General features: G+C 45.2%; 1 protein-coding gene across 1 annotated transcript in view; it reads left to right on the top strand.

Annotated features, from left to right (window-relative positions):
• Positions 1-20,548, top strand: part of LOC133223341 (hexokinase-1) — a 39,652-nt gene extending 19,104 nt beyond the window's left edge. The window contains exons 5-18 of the mRNA XM_061373941.1: positions 1,230-1,325; positions 2,581-2,680; positions 2,772-2,955; positions 3,171-3,326; positions 5,317-5,550; positions 7,034-7,338; positions 7,918-8,066; positions 8,167-8,286; positions 9,507-9,602; positions 10,598-10,697; positions 13,134-13,317; positions 15,371-15,526; positions 16,236-16,469; positions 17,339-20,548. Of these exons, the coding sequence (XP_061229925.1) occupies positions 1,230-1,325; positions 2,581-2,680; positions 2,772-2,955; positions 3,171-3,326; positions 5,317-5,550; positions 7,034-7,338; positions 7,918-8,066; positions 8,167-8,286; positions 9,507-9,602; positions 10,598-10,697; positions 13,134-13,317; positions 15,371-15,526; positions 16,236-16,469; positions 17,339-17,483 (2,259 nt within the window). The 3' untranslated portion in view covers positions 17,484-20,548. The remainder of the gene's footprint in view (positions 1-1,229; positions 1,326-2,580; positions 2,681-2,771; positions 2,956-3,170; positions 3,327-5,316; positions 5,551-7,033; positions 7,339-7,917; positions 8,067-8,166; positions 8,287-9,506; positions 9,603-10,597; positions 10,698-13,133; positions 13,318-15,370; positions 15,527-16,235; positions 16,470-17,338) is intronic.
• The last annotated feature ends 358 nt before the right edge of the window (positions 20,549-20,906 follow it).

Raw genomic sequence — 20,906 nt, 5'->3', positions numbered from 1 at the left:
TCCTTCCTGCTGCCAAAGTCTTGCTGGTGAAGCAGAACATCCTTCTAGCAGAGCAGCTGGTCATGCTAAAAGGAGCTGCTTTTTGCCATTGTGGTTTGACCAGTTTCCTGAATGATAAAACTTACGTGGAGCAAGGGGCCCTTTTGGTCATTAAAGCTGTGCCCGCAGACTGGGCTTTGCCCACAGTTTGCCTGTGCAGCATCATGGGGCTGGGTTTCTAAATAATGCTAATGAGGGTAGCACAGTGGCAAAACTTGCACGATCTGAGTTTGTGGTTTAGTGGTAGGACAAATACCTCCTGGCCTGGAAAGAGCTGCCCTGACCCTTCTGTCCCCTGTTGGGAAGGGGAATGTGCGCAAGACATGTGATTGATTTTTAAGCTGAGATATGTGCGAACGTGCACCTGGGCAATGGCTTCTTGTGCCTATGGGCTTCAGCTTTTCTTGGACACCTCTTGTAATAGATGTGAATTTTGTGATGGGTGTGAATAGCTGAGCTGATTTGAGTTGTCTTTCCTGTTAACTACTGTCAATGCTTTTTAATTTCCTTTTATTATTATTTACTCATATACCAGATGCTCTGAATCAGCCAGGCATTATCTAAAAAGAAAAAATTCAGGTGCAGTCATTACCTTGGGGCACATGCAGACTCTGTATGATAGTTTGCAGACAAGGAATTCAATGCCAGGATTCCCTTTTTGATCCATGCTGTAAGCTGGGGTCATGCATTGCTGCCTTTCCAGTATTTCCATTTGCCCTAACCTGTAAACATGATATCACAGTGAAACAAGCCTGGACAGCTGGAGCTTCAGGCAGCAAATTTGCAGCAGTCTGATCTTTGCTGCAGCCGAGTCCTGGACATACAAACATCACATCTTTCAGTTAGTCCCATGCAGTCAGCTTTTTTGAAAGCAGTCGATTTCCATGGCCTGAAAGGATTACATGGTTTTCCAAGAAAAACTGTCAAGGGACAACAAGGATAAGAGTGGGCTGAAAATACAAAATGCAAACAAACCATTTTCTAGCAAGGGAGAGGAAAACAGTTTCCTAACTTTGAGTTTACTCTAAAGAGAATCAAAGACCACCAAGTGTCGCAAGTTGAGTTGCTAGGTCTTATAAGAGACGAGACCTGAAGGTGTATTTGAAGTATGAAATCTTGTTTTTAAGGAAAAAAATCAATTTGTGTCTTATGGTGGTATCCTGTTGAATATTGCTCTTTTGTTTTATCAGGGTATTCTGATAACCTGGACAAAGCGCTTCAAAGCAAGTGGAGTGGAGGGAGCAGATGTTGTGAGGCTGCTTAACAGAGCCATCAAGAAACGTGGGGTAAATTGTACTTTATGCTTTTTAGCTCTTTATCACAGCAAACTGAAGTTTCTGTGTCCTTCACATCAGTGATTTGAGTGTGTGATCTGAGTGATGCAGTAGCTCTGCTTTCTCGCATGAAGATACGTGGTTTTGCTGTTTGTTGGGAGAATGAAGTGATGTCAGAGTTACTATGTGGAAGCTGTGATTTTCCTCATATCACAAAACTGAGGTGGTATGTTGTGGTTTGTCGCTGGCAACCTTCCACAGTTTTATCACTCTCCAAAAACAGAGAAAATGCTGTGTGTCAGTGCCACAGCTTTTCAGTGATACCGGCACGTCCCATTCCTGAGAAACTGCTTCTCATGGTCTGCGTTCAGTTGTGTTGTGCAACTGCTTGGTTGGGGGCAGCAGAGGAGCAGAGTGGAAGGAAAGGGGAATTTCAGGCTCAGTGAGCTGCATTGCTCCCTGCAGTTTCTTGCTGCTGATTTTATAGAGGGTGAAGGTGACCCGGTTGCTGATTTAAACAAAAAGGCACTGAGTGTGAGATGGAATTAATCTGGGTTTGCATAATGCTTGCAGCCAGGTGATAAGTTGATTATTCAGCATCCAAATTCATTAGACAATAGGAAGTATTTGCTCTATTTGGGCGGTTGTGGACTCTTAAGCAAACGTGAGTTTTACTGTCACTGGACAATGTTACTATAGTCAGTTACTATCATCAGACTTGGTATCAGGAAGAATAACGCACTGAAGAAGCTGGAAAGGAATGAGTGAATGTCATTTGGATAATTTATTTAATTACATTATTTGCTTGTAATTTTGTGTCAAAATCTTCACTGGAAATAAAACCCCAAAATGTTTAAGTGAATTCTATAAGAAATACATAACTTGAGAATATTTTCTAGATTGACTCCTCAAGCAACTGCATCATATTGCTCCATGATGTTTAACTGCAGAGTTTCTCCCTCCCTCATGTATACCTGATTTCTTTTCTGCCTGAGGGTGCCTATATGAGGTCTTTGCTCTCTAAAATTAGCTGGTGCTCTTTTATTGTTTGCTTGGTGAATTAGTCTGCTGTCATTGTCTTCTTGGGTATGTGGGACAGGAAACTGGCAGATGGAGCAGATGATATTTAAAAAGATGAGCTGAGGTATTCAGACAGACTGTCTTCTGTTCCTTGTGAAATTAGCTGATACAAGCAAACCAGTGATAAACCAAGCACTGTTTTTCAGAGAAGCCATTTGGTCCAAGTAACATTTTGTTCCTCCCTCAGGACTACGATGCAGATATCATGGCTGTTGTGAATGACACTGTTGGGACTATGATGACCTGTGGTTTTGATGACCAGCGTTGCGAAGTTGGCTTAATCATTGGTAACGCACATTGCTTCTGCAGCATGCATGTGGCTTTTCTCTCTTTGCGTGGCCTGTTTGTTTGTCACTTTCTGATGTCCTTTCCCTAAAGGCACTGGGACCAACGCGTGTTACATGGAGGAGATGAGGCACATTGACCTAGTGGAGGGGGATGAAGGCAGAATGTGCATTAACACAGAATGGGGGGCATTTGGAGACGATGGCTCGCTAGAAGACATCAGGACTGAGTTTGATCGAGAGATTGACCGTGGATCCCTTAATCCTGGGAAGCAGCTGTGAGTGAGACAGTAATTTGTGAGCTTAGTTTCTTTTGTTTTCCACTCCATGGTCCCTCTTCCGCTTGCGTTATGAATTCAGCAGTTCAAGAAAGTTCAGCTTCTGTGGTGAAGCAAACAGCAGTCTGGGCTGGGCAGTGTGGTGGCGCAGCTGGGCTCTGCCTCCCAGTGTTGCCCAGGGATGGGTGGGTGACTGCTGCTATCCTCTCCCACAGGTTTGAGAAGATGGTAAGTGGGCTCTACATGGGGGAGCTGGTAAGGCTCATCCTGGTGAAGATGGCCAAGGAGGGGCTGCTCTTTGAAGGGAGAATCACCCCTGAGCTTCTCACCAAAGGGAAGTTTGAGACAAAGCACGTTTCTGCCATAGAAAAGTAAGTACCTAACCCTTTTGACTCCCTGGGTTTCATAGTGACTCTGAATGTTAATTTTCCACTATCTCTTTTTTACTTTGTGAGGAGATGTGCTGCACTGGGGTGGCTGCCATCCTTCAGCACAGGTGCAGAGCTGGCATTTGGGGACCCCCAGCAGACAGTCTGTGCCCTCCTCCCTAAGATACAAGCCCTTTTCTCCCTTTTTCTGTGTTGGGAGGAACTGTGAAAGCCAATCAGTCTGTGCAGCTACAGGGTGTGCTCTGTGCTACCTCTCACCCGCTCACAAAAACTCAGAAGTTTGTACCCTGCAGCTAAACACAGGGGTGAATTGGCTTAGTGCCTCTGAGCAAATACTTGTGCTGCTCCTTGCCGTATCCACGCAATTGCTGGGCAGAAAGAAAACAAGTGTGACAAGGCAGAGCATTCAGTCTCATAGGCAGTGCCGGGTGCTACACGGCGACCTCTGAGCTATGCGCCAGTTGGTTTCTTATGGTGTCATCACCCCTTTGGTGAGTACTTACGGCGTCTCCCCCCTCCATTTTTTAAATCTGCATCACTGGGATGGTTCCTACTGTAGTCATTGTGCTGGTTTTTCTTTTTGAAGTGCTGCTGATTTTGGTGCACACATATAAAGGTGCTATTGATTATAAATGCAGTCCGAAGGGAATAGCCAGTAACTTCTGCAGTGTCTGCCCCCTGCCCTGTTTCACCCCTGTCCTTGCAGATGGTCTTTTCCGCACAGATTTCTGTTAAGTGTGTGTGTTCATTCATCTTAAGCACAGAGGTCTGTGTAACGGACCTATATAAAGTTGAACAGCAATGAGAAAAATGCAGGTATTGAGAAATTCAGTTAAGGGCAAAATTAGCTCTGAAATCCCACTTCACTTCCTGAAGAGCACTTTGGTTCTAAGTAGGGGGCACATCCCTGTGAAGCTTCAAATTTCTTGCTGATGCTGGCAAGGTGCAACAGTCCTTAGAAAGATATATGGAGTGCAGTTAGTAATGACAAGATATACTCCCTGTGGTTTTGTCTGGGAAATGACCTAGGTGGACATGGGTCAGTTTTGCCAGAAACTTTGCTCTCAGGCTGGGTGCTGATGAGGGAAAACACAGTTCCAGAGACAGAAATTCAGGGAGGTCATAAAAGCCTGAAAAGAGGCCCATTAGGATGAAATGACTTAGGGTTTTGTTTTTCATGCTTTTAGTTTATTGAGACATATGAGCAAGTGAGTGTGGGATTTAGGTGTATGCTTTTGTGGAGCTGGTGCTTCTGGCTCCAGAGAGAAGCTGAAGTTTAAAGCATCAGTGTGATCAAGATGGATGTAATTCCTCCAGGTCTGTAAAAGTGCTTAGAAGCTGCTAGTTTTCTTGTGAGTGCACCGAAGGAGCTGTCATGTGGTTGCTGCCCTGCTTTGGGTCTGGCGCTGTCAGACCAACTGTAGCCTGAGCTGCCACACATGCTCTGCTTGTAGGGGATGCCCTATCTTTCAGGATACAGCTGGTCCTGGTCCTGTGCTTTGTGCATTCACTTTTGGAGTACAAGAAGCTTGCTTGGTAGAAGATTTGTTCTGATCATGTGGCACAACAGAAACGTACTCTGTGTTGGAAAGAGACATGCACATGATTAGAATTGGACGGGTTGCCAGCAGCATAATATATGTCTTCCTCACGGGAAATGAATTTGAAGGAGGGCAGGCTCTTGGGTACATATGGGAGTAATCCTGCCCATAGGTGGCTGCTATAGTGCCTGGAATTACATGGTTTGTAGGTGGCATGTTTGCACCAGGCTTTAATGGAAAGCTGTTTCTGTTTGTGAATGAATGCATATTTAGAGCATTTTATTTCAAGCCTCAAGGAGTCCTGATCTCCAAGAAGTTTTCTGTATGACCCCTTTCTCAAACCCCAAGCAGGGACACTCATGGTCAGATGTGCTTCAGTCCTGCATTTTATAGCTCTCCCACTAAGAAGCATCCTTTATTCCTCTCTGTAGAAGCAAAGAAGGTTTGAACAAAGCCAAAGAAATTTTGACCCGCCTGGGGGTGGAGCCATCCCATGAGGACTGCATTGCCGTCCAGCACGTCTGCACCATTGTGTCCTTCCGCTCAGCCAACCTGGTAGCCTCTACTCTGGGTGCCATCCTCAACCAGCTGCGAGATAACAAAGGGGTTGGCCGTCTCCGGACCACCGTGGGGGTTGACGGCTCACTCTACAAGATGCATCCACAGTGAGTCCCTCTGCTCCTGCCATTAACACTCTTCACCTGCCACAGTCCCTGGCTTGCAGAGGGTTGGGCATGTAACCCCAAGATGTCACCCAGGCATGTGGTTTGGGTGTGAGATGAGGAACCCAAAATGTGGGTCTGGGGGTTTTGTCTGACATGGGAGCTTAGTGGAAAAGGGAGATGTCTTTAAGTGAAGAAGTAGGGTGACATCTTAAAAAAACCAACAAAACCAGGAAAAACAAAGGACCAAAACTGAGTAACTGGATACCGTAGGATTAGTGAGAACTATGGTGGTTTGAGTACATATCTTAAGGGATCTCAAAAGACCTCTTAGAAGGAGACTTTTCTTTGTACAAAGTATTACTTTGTGCTTTAAGGAGACCTGCATTAATGCACCTTGGCCTCTGTTTTCAATTTAAACTCAGTTGTTTAGAAAATGACTGTGCCGAACCCTGTTTTATTTTCAGTCTTCCCTGAAGATACTTGGGGTTTCCAAGGGAAAAAACCATGGTGCTTACATTTCCATGGCATTTTAAAACTGTTTTTGACTTGGTTTTCCCCATTTTGAATGTTACATTTTTAATCAAACAGCTGTTTGGATTGATGTAGAAATCAGAAAGGAAGTTGAGCTCTTCCGCTGTGGGTGTACCTGGTGCTCATAATAGGGTTTAAGTGTGTTAGTGTCAGAACCCCAGTGCCCAAGCCCTAATGCTGCAGATGTTTGGGAGCTGCTGCACCTACATAAGGATTTCCAAGTTCAGAATAAAGAAATGGAAGACATATGCAGTGTGAAGGTGTAGTTTATGCACACATAGTAAATGGTTTCTATTTAGTAAATAAGAACTGGTGAGAACAAGTCAGTTTCCAGTCTTCACTGGAGGATTTAGCTGTGGGTGCAGAGCATACAGGACATACCTTGGTATTGGAGCTGGCTAGGTGGACTGAGTGTCATTTATGAGGAAACTTTTGAAAGGAGAAATACGTTTAACATTTACTTTTAGTTTCTCATCTTTTTGTTGGGGCAAAAGAAATTCCTTAAAGAAAAATATAAAATTTTGGCAAACAAAAATATTTCCAATAGTGCTATATTGGCTAGCTTTTCCAGAGGGTAGGTCAGGGGTGTGTTAAGATAACATACATGGCGATTTTTATTCCTGATCTGTTTCCCCACACCATCTAAACCAGTAGGTTTAGACAGTTTGATAACCCCAGGAGAGGGGATTGGAGCAGCACTGGGCCAGGGGTCAGGTTCAGGGGATGAGACTCTGATGTTCCCCCTTGCTTTTTGCTGGTTTATTCTTAGAAACTCATGAGGAAAGAGGTCATGGGGAAGACCTGGCAGTTTTTCTACTGGAGAGTTTGTAGCTAGTTTGGGCATGGTGAGGCTCCTTGCTCCCTTTGCGGTTGGTCTGCATTGGCAGCAGAAATTATGGGGACCGCTGGGGAGGCAACACAGACAGAGGCTTGCAGCCTCCCCTCCCCACAGGTACGCCCGGCGCTTGCACAAAACCACCCGGCGTTTGGTGCCGGACTCGGAGGTGCGGTTCCTGCTCTCGGAGAGCGGCAGCGGGAAGGGAGCAGCAATGGTGACAGCGGTGGCATACCGGCTGTCAGAACAGCACCGGCTCATCGATGAGACACTGGCTGAGTTCAAGCTCACCCATGAGCAGCTGCTGCAGGTGAAGAAGAGGATGAGGGCAGAGATGGAAGCAGGGCTGAAGAAGAAGACTCATGAGACTGCCAAAGTGAAAATGCTGCCCACATTTGTCCGCAGCACGCCGGATGGGACAGGTAAAGGCGTGCACTTGCTGGAGTGAGGGCACTGACTCATCCGCGAGGTGACCAGTCTGGGCTCTCAGTGAAGGGGTTTGGGTTTGGTGGAGGGTGAACAGATCTGGTACAATGAGAGAGGAGCCTTTTGAGCTATGCAAGGGAGGAAATCTCAGTCATGGGCAGGGCAGCCTGTGTTGCCCTTATGCTGGTTGCTGGCAGCCTGGCCCCATGTCCTTCCCCAGGGTCCAAGATAGCCATGTCCTGGGGAGAGAAAACCGTAGCAGAACTCATAACCCAAACCCTGTTTGCACACCTGGGCAGTTCTTTGTATTTCAGGGTGGCTGGCAAAATTTCTGCTTTTCCTCAGGGAACAGTTGTGTTGGTCCCTTTTCCTTTTGTTTTAATACAAAATGAAGCCAAAAACCACACACACACACAAAAACGGCTGGAATAATCAGAGCAGCATCTAAATACTCCTTTGATGAAGATCTTCCCAACTGAGTTTCTAAGAGATTTTCTGTCAAAGTGCCTTCTAAGGAAAGCATGTTTTTAGGTTTTGCTTATGGTTCTTTAAATATGCACACATGTTTTTTACAGAGAATGGAGACTTTCTGGCACTTGACCTTGGAGGGACAAACTTTAGAGTTTTGCTGGTGAAAATCCGCAGTGGTAAAAGAAGAACAGTTGAGATGCACAACAAAATCTATGCCATTCCTATAGAGGTGATGCAGGGAACAGGAGAAGAGGTGAGTATTTGTGTGTCTCTTTAGCAGCACTGCTGCTTTTCAAATTTGTTAAGAGCATGTAACGTGTACAACTTCAAATGTATGACTTTTCTCTTTAAAGCTGTTTGATCACATTGTTACCTGCATTTCTGACTTCCTGGATTATATGGGGATAAAAGGTGCACGACTTCCTCTAGGCTTCACGTTTTCCTTCCCTTGCAAGCAGACCAGTCTGGATGCTGTAAGTTCCTTCTTAGTATCTTTTGAATCTGTTTTTGTGCTTAACACTAGGCCTGATTTGTCTGCCTTCACATTATCTGTGTGACACTTAACAGGGAGATTGTATGAGGGGAGGGTTCATGATCTGACCCTGACCAGTACAACTGCTCCTATAAATAGTTCCTTTCAAGGTAACAAAGCAAATGCTCCTCAGCCCCATGCTGTGATGAATAAGAGCATTTAAATTTTTCATGGTATCATGTTTTTTTCCAATCATATAAACTTGCTGGACTGTGATACTTCCCTGGTTTTGCAAGCTGTAAGCAAAAGTCCATCCCTGCTGCCAGTGCCTGTTCCCAGCTGATCTTGTCTCGCTGTATGGACCAGATGGACCAGGGCTTGCTTGGCTATGTCACCCTGAGGGCGACAGTGTAGCCTACAGCATGTCCCTGTCATGTGGGACATTCTTTTCACTTTCGTGTTTAACTTCTTCACTGCCACTTAGTTCCACCAACTCCACCTGTGCAGCTGTAAATAGTTTCCTGTGTACTTAGTGCTTTTTTTTAGGAAAAGACATATCTTTTGACACACTTTTTTAGTTTGTTGCATTGCTTTGGAAATTTGGAGTTCAAGCATGATTAGTAATTTTAGATGCACATTTCACATACAGTAAGAGATATTCCTTTTCACAGAGGCTTTACTGTATAACCTAATACTAAAGCATTTGAAATGTCAAGTGTACAGAGTAACATTCTAGTCTTAGTGAAAATAAGATGACTATTCATATATAAGGAAGGGGGAAATAGGCAGTGATGTTCAGAGCAGCATTCAGATTTCCAGCTCTAAAATACTGCCACCCTGCTGATGACAGGAGGCTGGGTCAAGCCAGGGAGACTTTGGAATGTGATGGAGAGAGAAAAGTTGTTCAACAAAACATAGCACCCATGTTGGTGAATGCTGGAGAATCTTCTATGAGCTGAGGGTCCCTGTGAGTCCATGTACCAACTGGCCACAAATATTCATGGCCATTGCCTGGGCTGTGGGGTCAGAACTGTGTGATATCCTCTGGTCACCTGTGTGAGGCATTGTGATTTTGTGCTTTTATGGTCTGGTGAGGTGAGCAAATGCAGGGAAGTTATCAGATAGAAATGCTCAGTGACCATCCCTTAGAGGACTGTAGGGTTCTGGGGGCAATTTGTAATGCACCAGGAAATTTGATAACTTATTTTCTTTCTTTTTTAGGGTATCCTTCTCAACTGGACAAAAGGTTTCAAAGCTACAGATTGTGAGGGAGAGGATGTGGTGTATTTGCTTAGAGAAGGAATTAAAAGGAGAGAGGTAATGTTTTCATCTGTTTTTGTTTTCTTTTTCACCTCCTACTTCTTCCTTGTCTCCATAATTGACAGATCTCATGGGTCAGGCTGGCTTCCTCTCATAGGGTTTGTGTGCCTTGAGGACATGGGCTGTGCCTCCTGTCCATGACAGAAGGTGTTTGCCTTGCAGCAGGTCCAGGTACAGCGCTGCCAATGCCATGTGGCTGTGCTGGCTGTGGTGCTGACATGTAGCCTGACTGACGTAGGACAGTCTAGAGAGTGCACAGTGGGAATGGGAGAGTTCAGCCACCAAACTGAAATTGCTTCTCAAAATGAGCTACACTGGGGATTTGGTTTTATTGCTTGGGGTTTGGCTTTTTTCCCCATCATTCTAACCTTCCAAATTTGGCAGAACTTTCAAGGCTTCTTTCAAACCCTATGGCAATTTTCACTGCATCAGAGCATGGAGAAAGGAGTTTTCAATAGAGTGACTGTAGGAATGCATGTCAGTGCACCCTAAATGACAGTTCCCGTTCCCTCCCCCCCCAGCTCTTGATCTTTAAAAATCCTCAAGCAGCTTAGCTGAAACTTTCTAGGAAGGGAAGAAAAGTAGTCTGAGATCATTAATTTTGCAGAATTTCTAACAGGAAGCGAAAAAGAGATTTTAAAACCTTTACTACTGGATTTGCTATTGCACCGCTGTAATACAGAATGGCAGTAGCCCTCTATCATGTGTCTATACCCAAGATCTGTACTTAAATTTACCTGAACTAAAGAGAACATATATACAGGAATATACTTTCTTCTGAAGACATCGTCTATGTCATGCAGAGTATGCGAGGAGCCTTAGTACCTGCTGGAAGATTAAGTTCCTGTTTTTGCATGTGTAAAATCATTTTGGTATTTGCAGTTGTTTCCAGTGTGTTTTCATGGCTCCCCCTTTGGTGTGCTCCTTTTGTGTCCCCTTTGGTGTGAGGAGTTGCTCTAAAGATCTCACTGTTGTATTTCTGTCTTCCAAAGGAGTTTGACTTGGATGTGGTGGCTGTGGTGAATGATACAGTGGGCACAATGATGACTTGTGCTTATGAAGACCCAAACTGTGAAATTGGACTTATTGTGGGTATGTGTTAGAGCTGCTTTTTATTTGGCACTTTCTTATTAAACAGCATGTCAACTTGTCTGTCTCTATTCTTATGGACACATCCCTGAGGTTAACTGAAAATATATCTGGGGTGTCCAGAAGTGGAAGATTTTGAGATTAACAGCTACCCCTTCAGAAGTAAGCTGCAAGGAGTTAGGAATGAAATTCAACAGCCAGCTTAGGTGTGTCCATGATCAGCTGAGATACAAGCATAGGCTATAGTGCTGAACAGATCCTGCCTGTTTTATCTAGGGAAATCACTTTGCTGCTTGCTAAGTGAGCAAATGTGGACTCAGCCTCACCAGCTCCTTGGGTTAGTTTAGCCTGTCAAGAGTTTTCCTGCCGGGGTGCTCAGGTACCACACAGCTTCCCTTGGGCATGTGGTCTCTCAGAATAAACTTGTAAAGCACAGCCACAGTACCTGAATGGCATGTGATGGAAAGCTCTGATAGACAAAGTGCAGCAACTGACAGCCCCTTTCCCAGCAGTGAGACAACTGAAATAATTCCAGTGGTGGCTGCCAATGCCTTTGCAAATGTCACGCTTGGGGTGCCTGAGGCATGGTGCTGTGCGTATTCCCAAAGCTCTCCAGGGAAGTGGTTTTCAGTGGGAGAGAAGGGGATGAAGCACCTGCAAGCTTTAAGAATGCTTTCAGTTGTGAGGTGGCTTTGGAGAAAAACAAAATGCCACCAATTTCTCCTCCAGACAGTTGGAAAATGTCCAGGATGAATCAGCACAGTGCAGTGTGGGTAGGAAGTCGTGTCTGCGCAGCTCTGTCAGCAGCCTGTTTTCAGTGACAGAGTTCCCTGCAGGAAGGACAGTGTGTCCTTGGGGAGCTGAGAACGTTCTCTGAGGACTGTCTGCTGCAGCCTTGCCAGATATGCTCTTCAGCCAGTGTACCTGTGTGCAATGCAGGGCACTGGAGGTGGCCTGGGTACATCTGGGATAATGAGAGTGAAATCCCCAGGGCTCCAACAGCTCCCTCCGCCCTGCTTGAGTTGCCTTGGCTAGACTGATGGTGCTTGCTGAGGAGCTGCATGAGCCTGCAGTTGTCCTGCTGTCCTCAGTGTGTGAGGACAGCACACAGGGAGGTGTGTGAACTTTTCCTGCTGTTGCTTGTCAGGGAAAAATATTCTTGCAAGGGTGAGTTCACATCATGCTGGTGCCCTGTCTCTGCCCAGTGCTGCCTCTCCTGCCCAGGAGAGCCAATGCCTTAGTCTTCACTGCTGAGTACTTTGCAAGCTGCCACTGATGAGTCCAGGTCTCTGCTTTTCATCTGCTGGCAACAGGAGATCATCTAGAAGCTTCTCAGTCAAACAGTCTGCATTGCATAGGTATTCACATATTCAGGCAGCCCTTACCTCATTCTGGACAGTGAGATTTGGAGTTGGGAGGCTGGCCAGTGCTGATGGTCTACAGCTGGGTTTGGTCCTGCAAACCTGGGTCTTGATCTGCAAGCCCCAGACTTCCTCTCCTCCCTGCCAGACCCTGTGCTGTGGCTCAGCATTCCTGCAGCAGGGGAGTACTGTGGGAGGATCTAGTTACTCAGACTTTATTGATATAGTATCCTAGAAAAACTGCACAGGAAAACAGACTTGCTTTTATAATTGGTGCAGAATGTGTGATGCAGGGTTACAAAAGAGTTTGGTAGGCAACTTCAAGAAAACTTTTATTCCAGGTAGCAGTAAAAACTGCCTCTCTTTGTTAGTAAGTCTTTGCTCCCTAAGGCCTCTGGGTACATAGAGCACTTTGTAATTGCCACACTCCTTAGGATCTCCTTTAAGCAGAATCTGATATGGCATCGTTTCAACATGGAAGTAACCTTCCTGCTGGAGAGCTATTTAAGCAATTTGATTAAAAAAAAAAAAAAAAAAACCAACAAAAAAACAACCCCACGCAAAATCTGAAATTACCCTGCAGTTAGCTGGTAAAAACCCCTGGGGTTTTCCTTTGCCTTGTGCCTCTGAACTTGCTGAGATTTTCAGTTTGGCAAATTTTCCCCTGAATTTTGTGGAGCCTTGGCCTTTGTGGAAGGTGGGTTCTAACTTCAAAATCTGTCTGGCTGCTGGCTACGGTTTTGGGTTCAATAGTGCATGAAGGTTCGTGTGCCAAAAAATGGCACTTCCTGTTCCTTGGCACTTCCCTGCTCCTCCGTGTAGCATGGGACCCTCAGCCCAGCTGGCCTGGGTAGGGCTCCTCTGTGAGCCATCTTAAACCATGCACCATAGCCATAATATTCTCCTTCAATTTAGGATTTTTGAAGAGTGTGATTTTTTGGTGACATTTCAAATGATAATTTGACTTCTTTGGTCAGAAAAAGCACATTCAACATCCCCCAGAAGGGTTGTCAGGGCTGTCGTGCTTGTTCTAGCTTGTTTTGTTGTAAAGAGTAATTTCAGTATTTCCTTCTTGCAGGAACTGGCAGCAATGCCTGTTACATGGAAGAGATGAGAAACATAGAGATGGTGGATGGTGAGCAAGGACGGATGTGCGTGAACACAGAGTGGGGAGCATTCGGGGATAATGGATGCCTGGATGATATCAGGACAATATATGACAAAGCAGTTGATGACTATTCACTAAATGCTGGAAAGCAAAGGTACTGCAGGATAAATGGTGTGTTAAGTATAAGCCAGGCTGCCTGAAATGCTTTTAAGAGAGAATTTGATTTCTCCTAGTCAGAGCAGGCAGAGGTTAAGAGTGGAACATTACTGCAGCCCTGCGGTCCTGTGGGATCTCCCTCTTCTGTGCTTTTACGAAGCTTATTTGCTGCTGGGGGACTTCAGCAGGGTTTTTGGTGAGAACTTCAAGAGCCTTGAAATTACTAAGAGACCCTTTTTCACATCCTGTGTTGTACTGAGGGAGTTAAGATGGCTTGTCATTCTTTTGTTCTTGGTCTCAGTTTAATCTCTTTTAGGTGCACTCTTTGTAGGGGGCTCTGCCTCTAGAAGTCTTCAGCTTAGACCAGCCAGCATGGTTGGAGCTTGGAGCTGCTCACTGTAAAACATTCAGGAGCTTTCTAGCAGTTGTAGCCAGCTCTTATTTCAAGCAGTTTTCTGGACGTCATGTTAGAGGACCTGCCTTAATTATTGGCCCTGGAGTTTGCTTTTTGGAGGTCTAGCTTTTGTTTGGGCAAGTTCTTCCCTGTCCCCTTCAAGAAAAGGCTGACAGGGAGGTGTACCCAGCACTGATAAAACTGGGTTGTGACTGCTGCGTGCCCAGACTACAATTCTTCATAATTTCTCTGCAGCAATGCTTTGATGCCAGGAGCTTTCAGAGTAAATCTGCCTGAAAACCTGGGGGATGCAGACAACTTGGCAGGTCCCTTGGGAAGCTCTTTAGAAGTTAGGGCTCAAGCTGATGCTGAGCAAGCCTGATGCAGCAGCAGAGTTGGCATGGAGTAAGAAGCCAAAGGCAATAGCAGAGACTTCCAGGGGGATTAATTTATTCCAGAGAGAGTTAGGCGCTCAACAGAGAGGACACTTGCTGGGTACAAGCCTGAGAGAGCTCATAGTATTAAGTGCATTGCGTGGCCTGCTTCCAGTGGGATGGCATGCTGAGCTCCACTCAATTCAGGGCAGAAACCCTGCTTTAGAGCTTCAGGAGGTGAAATAAAGGATGCTTTAATGAATGCACTTCTCAAGAAGTGGAAGTGTTCACTGCTCATTGGTAATGGCACAACTAACAGACCCCCAGATGTTCCCTTCCAACCAGAATGATGCTGGAGGGGAAGGAGTGCAAAGCAGACTCCTGCTCTCCTCAGCACAGGGCTGCCATGTACCTTTGCCAGGCATCACTCATGGGCCACTCCTTGTTATGTGCTTGAAAGAGATCTGCAGATGGAAAATGTTCTCCCTCTCTATGCTGGGGGCAGGCCTGCATGGGAAATCCGGGTCCTGTGTGCAAAGTCAGGGGGCAAGAGGGGTTCAAGACAGCTTGGTTCCTTCCTGTGGTTTTTGGACGACTGGTTCCATACTAGAAACGGGTTTTGGAAATAACCTAAAAGCTTAAACGAACCCTGGACACCCAGCTTGCTAGTTTAAAAGGCAGTGATTCTGTGAACATGCTGGACATACCTTTTCACATCTTTTACCTTTCACAGGGTTTTGCAGCACAGGATTCCCATAAAAATGCTGCACTTGCAGCGACTACGTTGCGATTTTCCTGTAATTTTGCTGCACAGAGCCACTGAGCTTTTTTTTGTTGAAGGTCTCAGCCGTGCTTCAAGAGGGCTCCTAAATGTGCAGTGGAGATATGTTTTCCCTGGGGTCTACTCAGAGCTGTCACTGGAGGACGCATGGCAAATTTGGCTTTCATCTGAGCATGGTTCTGCTCTCTGGTGGCAGTTTTTCATTTCTTCCATCTGGTAGAAATACCAGCCGTCATTAAGAACAGCCTGGCTGGGGGAACATGGTAGTGAGGAACAGATGAAGTGTTTGTACATGGGCTCACAAGGCTTCCCACTGACTCTTCATACTTTTTCTTTCCCAATTTTTCTAGTAAATGGCCCTTTTTTGTTGGGACATGAAATACAGCCTGTACACAGGCGTGTGCATGGACAGAACGCCTGGTTGATAATACAGCTGCAGTGCTGCTGCCTTTGCAAATGTGAGCAGTGTCCCTCTGAGCTGTGCTGCTGTCTTTCATTACAGGTATGAGAAAATGATCAGTGGGATGTACCTGGGGGAAATAGTCCGCAATATTTTGATTGACTTCACTAAACGGGGATTCCTGTTCAGAGGCCAGATTTCAGAGACACTGAAGACCAGACACATCTTTGAAACCAAGTTCCTTTCTCAGATTGAGAGGTAAGAACACTGCACAGGAGGCTGGTTTAGGGTGAATTAATATCATGTGGTCATGTGTTATGAGGTGACAGTGCTAGAGGGGAGGGACAGCAGGAGAATATTGCTTGGTTCTCCAGAGAAAATTTTGGTTTCAGTAAGAGGCTGCACATATGTAGGAGGACTCTTCACAACATCATAGGAATTTCTAGTGATGCTTACTGCTAAATCATGGGAAGGGCTTTCAAGGGTTCCCTTACTGTATTATTTTATTTGCATGCTTGGAAATCAAGCCATTCTCCTGTGCCCCTTGTGTGTGTGTGCGTAGCTATAGCTGTTGTACTGAGTGAGGATTTCTTTACTGCATATTTTTGTGTCTTGATTGGACACTGTATTTCAAAGTAATCTCAAAGCCTGTTCAGTCTTTAAGGGGGGGAAAACCCTGAGGTGGGCATGAAAAGTGTCTTCCTGAAATGCCCTTTAGTAAGAAAAGAGAAAGGGGGGCATTGCAGAGCTGGACTTGGAACCTCCTTTGCTGCTTTGTACCCCTCTCCTACACTGCAGGATGGTGCTGGTGTGAATGAATTTGCATTCCCTGAGGTCTCTTGTGCTGGTAGGAAAGGCTTCTGCCTGGTGTGGATGCATGGATGCAACCATCAATACAGTGGATTTGTGGCAGTGGCTTGACTGAGGGAAATCTTTAATTTAACACTGTGCTCTTCTGCATCTGCAGTGACAGGTTAGCCTTGCTGCAGGTGCGAGCCATCCTCCAACAGCTGGGGCTCAACAGCACCTGCGATGACAGTATCATTGTGAAGACAGTGTGCGGAGCGGTGTCGAGGCGAGCAGCTCAGTTATGCGGTGCCGGAATGGCTGCAATGGTAGATAAAATTAGGGAGAACAGAGGATTAGAGCACCTGGAGATAACGGTTGGTGTGGATGGGACTCTCTACAAACTACATCCACAGTAAGTATTCATTTTCTCCACATGTCTTTGCTTGTGGTCTGTAGCTTGTTGCTTGTACATCATTTTTCTTGATGCACCAAACTGGTCTCTTTTATTTGCTAGGGTAAGAGCTTGTTAAAAAGTTTTAAATATGAGTGACCAGGGCTTTCTAAAGGGCAACGAGAGAGACAAGAAGGAATTGGAAAGGATCCTTGGGGCAGTGACTAACTGAAGGGGACACAGCTTGATGAGCATGTTGGAAGCTGTATAGCAAGGGAAGGATCTCTTTGCTATGCAAAGGCAATGAGAGAGCAGTGCTGAAATGCCTGGTGCCTCTTTGCAGGATGTTTCTGTTCAGTGTGCGGAGGAGATGGGTGGCTGCAAAGCAATGGCAGGTCAGGGCAGGAGTCTAAAAGAGCCTGCAGCAGGAGGAGAAGAGGACTAGTGCCTCTGTCTGGTGTGCATGAGATGTGTAGGAAGGAGACAACTGTGCATGGTGTCTTCTCTCTGCTTTGCTGTGATACTAGCAATCTGGGTTAACCCCACAAAGACAGAGAGGCAGGGGTGGGATGCAAGTGCATTTTTCCTTTAACTCCCACTGCTCCCACTCTTCAGATCCAGCCTCGTGTCTGTCCCATTAAACTGTCTTTATCTGAACCCACTCACGAGTTTTCTCACTTTTTACTCTTCCAATGCTCTCCCCCATCCCACTGCGGGGAGGAAATGAGTGAGCGGCTGTGTGCTGCCTAGATGCTGGCTGAGGTTAAGCCATGACAGTCCTAATTCTTTCCCCAGTGAAGGGAGGGGCATCATAAAGGCCTGTGGCAGTGCTACGCTCTTTTGGGTGCTGCAGGACCTCCCTCACCCATTGTCATTGTTTCTTTTTCCAGCTTTTCAAGGATCATGCACCAAACAGTCAAAGACCTGGCACCCAACTGCGATGTGACCTTCCTGCTGTCAGAAGATGGTAGCGGGAAAGGGGCAGCACTCATCACAGCAGTGGGATGCAGGCTTCGTGATGCCGAGCAGAACTGAACTCTACAATCGTGGCCCCGATTCTGTCTTGTGAGCACTTTCTCATAAAGCAGCGACTGCATAGTCAGAACTGGTAAAAACCCAGAACTCACTGCTTTATCGGGGAAAAAGAAAATACAGCTAATGACATAAAAAGTAGGATACAAGATAGAATGTGTGCTGTTAATAATATCTCCTGTTTCTGGACCCCAATCTGCATGTTTCTTATTCACCTTGTTGGTACCTTCCCCATCTGTAGGTCATGGAAAAATCAGTCTATAATTTCTGCAGCTGTCAGAAGTCAGTTGTTGTCTAAGACGAAATTACCCCCAAGTGATATGCGTTGAGAGCTACCGTTGCATTGTACCAAATGTGTTCTTTGCAGCACCCCTGATAAGCGCACTGCCGACACACTGACCACCAGACCTGGTTGTTGATGCTTTTAGTGAAGGGGAAGCAACAGTTCCCTCCTGCATATCTACCTGCTGTTGTTTCGTCTAAAGCGATTGTGAAAACATTATGGTGTGTTAGCACTGTGCACGCACGTAACTACAGTGGGACTTGACAGTGCGACTTACTTGCTTCCTTGATGCCTGTTTTGTCATGGTAAAAGTAAACGCCCTTGTCCCACAGATCTGGTTCCACTGGTATTTCCCATTGCTTCTGTGAATAGTGTTGTGTTACTGGGTGAAATCTGTCACTTCTCAGCAAGAAATCCCTAAAGAGTAAAAACAAAGTGGTTGGTGACTGGGGTAATCCAAATCTCCAGAGCTGGGAAACTGGTAGGTTTATGGTCCCTATGAGGGTTGTGCTGTATTTTTCTGTTTAAGAGTTCTTATAAAAACTATTTTCTATCTCTTCTTGTCAGTCTAGATCAGGGCACCACAGCTGCCCTTCTTCTGAATCTGCAGCTAGTCACTGTCACTCGGATGTGTATACTTCCGTCTCGCCTTAAATGGGTATTAGCTTCCACACAAAGCTGTAATCTTTAATAGCGTTAATTAAGCTGCCACTCAAAACACAAACATGCAGCTAGAGTTAGTGATCAGAAAGGAATATGAGGGTTTGATTTTGATCTTGCCTTTGATGACCTGGCTGAGTAAACTAAACAAACCAGAAAGCCAAAATCAGACCCAGCTTATTCCAAGGATTAAAGCAACAACAAAGATCATATACACTTGGTGTATACTGTCCTCTGTCTAGTCAATGCCATTATTATATTTACATACCAGTCACATTACTTAAATTGAGACACAGTTAAAAAACATTGCAGCTGAAAACATTTGCAAGTCACACCACTTTCTGCAACGAGGGAGACCACACAGTAGTCCTTAATTCCTGCTCTTCTACCAAAAATGAATTTGAGATGTCTGCATGGTTTTCCCTGCTGCCTTTTCCTGCAGAAAGTAGATGGAAATGTGCAGGCTATTCCTCTTTGTCCTTGTTCCACTCCCTTAAGATTTGGATTGCCCTACCCATCAGTATCGTTTCAGTACGCATTATGGTGCACTGTGAGTGAATGTTGTAAAGTAACAAGTAAGTCACAAACAGTCATTGCAGCTTTAAGTGTGTGTCTACCTGAAAAATCGCATGCCTAAGTGGTTTTGCAAAGGTAGAGCGTCTTTTTACTTTGCACACTAGTAGCTCTGGTACTAGTGTTACGTGATATTTGTGAAAATATTAAACTTTTTTTGATGTGCGTTAACTGGTGTTTAGTGGTTCTTTCTGGAAGAGGTGCTGTTGGCTGGTGGCTTAGTGCTTTGGGAAGAGCTATTGTGTAGGGAGAGCTGCAAACTAATCCCAGTGGTGCCTGTGTTTTGTGTGTGTGTTTTTATTCCCGGGTATTCAGGGTAAGGTTCAAATAGGGTGGATTTTACCCAGGTCCCTATGCCTCGTGTTTCCTAACGTAGTTCAGCATAGGCACAGAGCTGACAGTGCCCAAGTCTTAGGGACATGTAATTTGTCTGGGTGCATCTCATGCAGGAGGATCTGCAGTGCAGGAAAACTTCAGTGCACTGCACCAAAACCAATGTGATTATATCAGGTAGATGCACAGTGATGGATATGTTATAGTCGCTGTGTCCCCAAAGAAGTCTGATGCATATCAGAGTCTGTTACACTCCCTGTGTGCATAGGCTTAATGTTTGCAGAATCACAGTGTTAGGTTCTCATACACTGCTGTTTTGCGCATCCTGTGATGGAGTTGCTTTTGAAAGACCCTTTTGCACACACACTAAAGCTGTGCTTCTTCAATAACCCATTTTATGTTACAGCTTGAATAGTCACTGACACCCTTCATGTGCAGCTATGACCCCAAATAGGAGACAGAAGAAGGTGAGAAACTTTTTGGGTGCAGGAGACATGTTGCCTTTTAACTGCTTGAATATTTGCAAATCTCATGCCTGCCATCAGCAGTGCTACAAGGGTAGTGTGAGCTGTCCCAAAGGACCTGGGTTTGGAGCTCTTCAGCATCTGAGGGCTTGGGTCAGTGCAGGATAGAGGATGAATGAGAAGTGAAAGTTAAGCTTGGTCTTGGGATGACTGTGAATTTTGAAGATGCTGGCATAGGTTGTTTTGTTTATTGGCTCCAGCCCATAACAAATAGGGTGTGAGTTTGTGTTTCTAACAGCACAATTCTTCCTACTGTGGACCGTAGATGGTGTAGTTGATAAGACACGGCAGTTCTTTTTCAAAGGGAGATCTGTTGAGCTTTCCATTTCCAGACTACTTCTTACCTCTAGGAAGCTGTTCCAAGTGAATCACAAGCTATAATTGTCTGAAGAAATGTCTCCAATGTTATCCAAGCAATGACTGAGATGTCTTACTTAAAGCTTTTAGGCTTGGTGAATAAAATCCTAGTCCTCTTAATTGTTAACATGTAATTACTGCAATATGAACACAGAATCTTATATTTCCTGGGGAAAAGACCATTTGCATACCACTGTTGTAATGTTATCTGCTCCTTACTCCTCTGGGGATTCTCTCAGAAGCCTTTTGAATGGGTTTTAAAACAAGCAGACTTTGTTTAGTTTTGTTTTCTTAAGAAAATAGCAGAAGGCAAAATAAAGTGTTTCTGAACTTCTGAACCCCGTTTTGTGCTTTTTGTTCATTCCTTTGCTATAGAAATCAGTTTTTCCAAATATTTTTCTTTGCTGGCTGCGGGGACCCCATTGTTGCTTAGAGTACAAGTGACTGTGCAGAGGAGGGATTTATTGCTGACCCGGAGGTGTTTTACTGCTGCACAGTATTTAATCATGTCTATATTTATAGGAAGAATTGCATGTATTTACTATGCAGCATGGTGTTCCCGTTACCCCATGTATCACAGAAGTACTGTAGTCTGCCTTGGCATGCCTTGCGGTATCTAACAAGGGCTCAGAGCATCTCTGCTTTCTTAACTCTTGCTGGTTTTACCAGAGTTAACTTTTCAGGATTTGCAGTGTG

The sequence above is a fragment of the Neopsephotus bourkii genome, unplaced genomic scaffold (genome assembly GCF_033783945.1).
Source record: "Neopsephotus bourkii isolate Nb327-2 ecotype Australia unplaced genomic scaffold, CSIRO-AGI_Nbou_v1 NB_1634, whole genome shotgun sequence".
In the NCBI taxonomy this organism is placed as follows: Eukaryota; Metazoa; Chordata; class Aves; order Psittaciformes; family Psittacidae; genus Neopsephotus; species Neopsephotus bourkii.
Note: the sequence above shows the minus strand (reverse complement) of the source record. Positions and strands in the feature narration are given on the sequence as shown.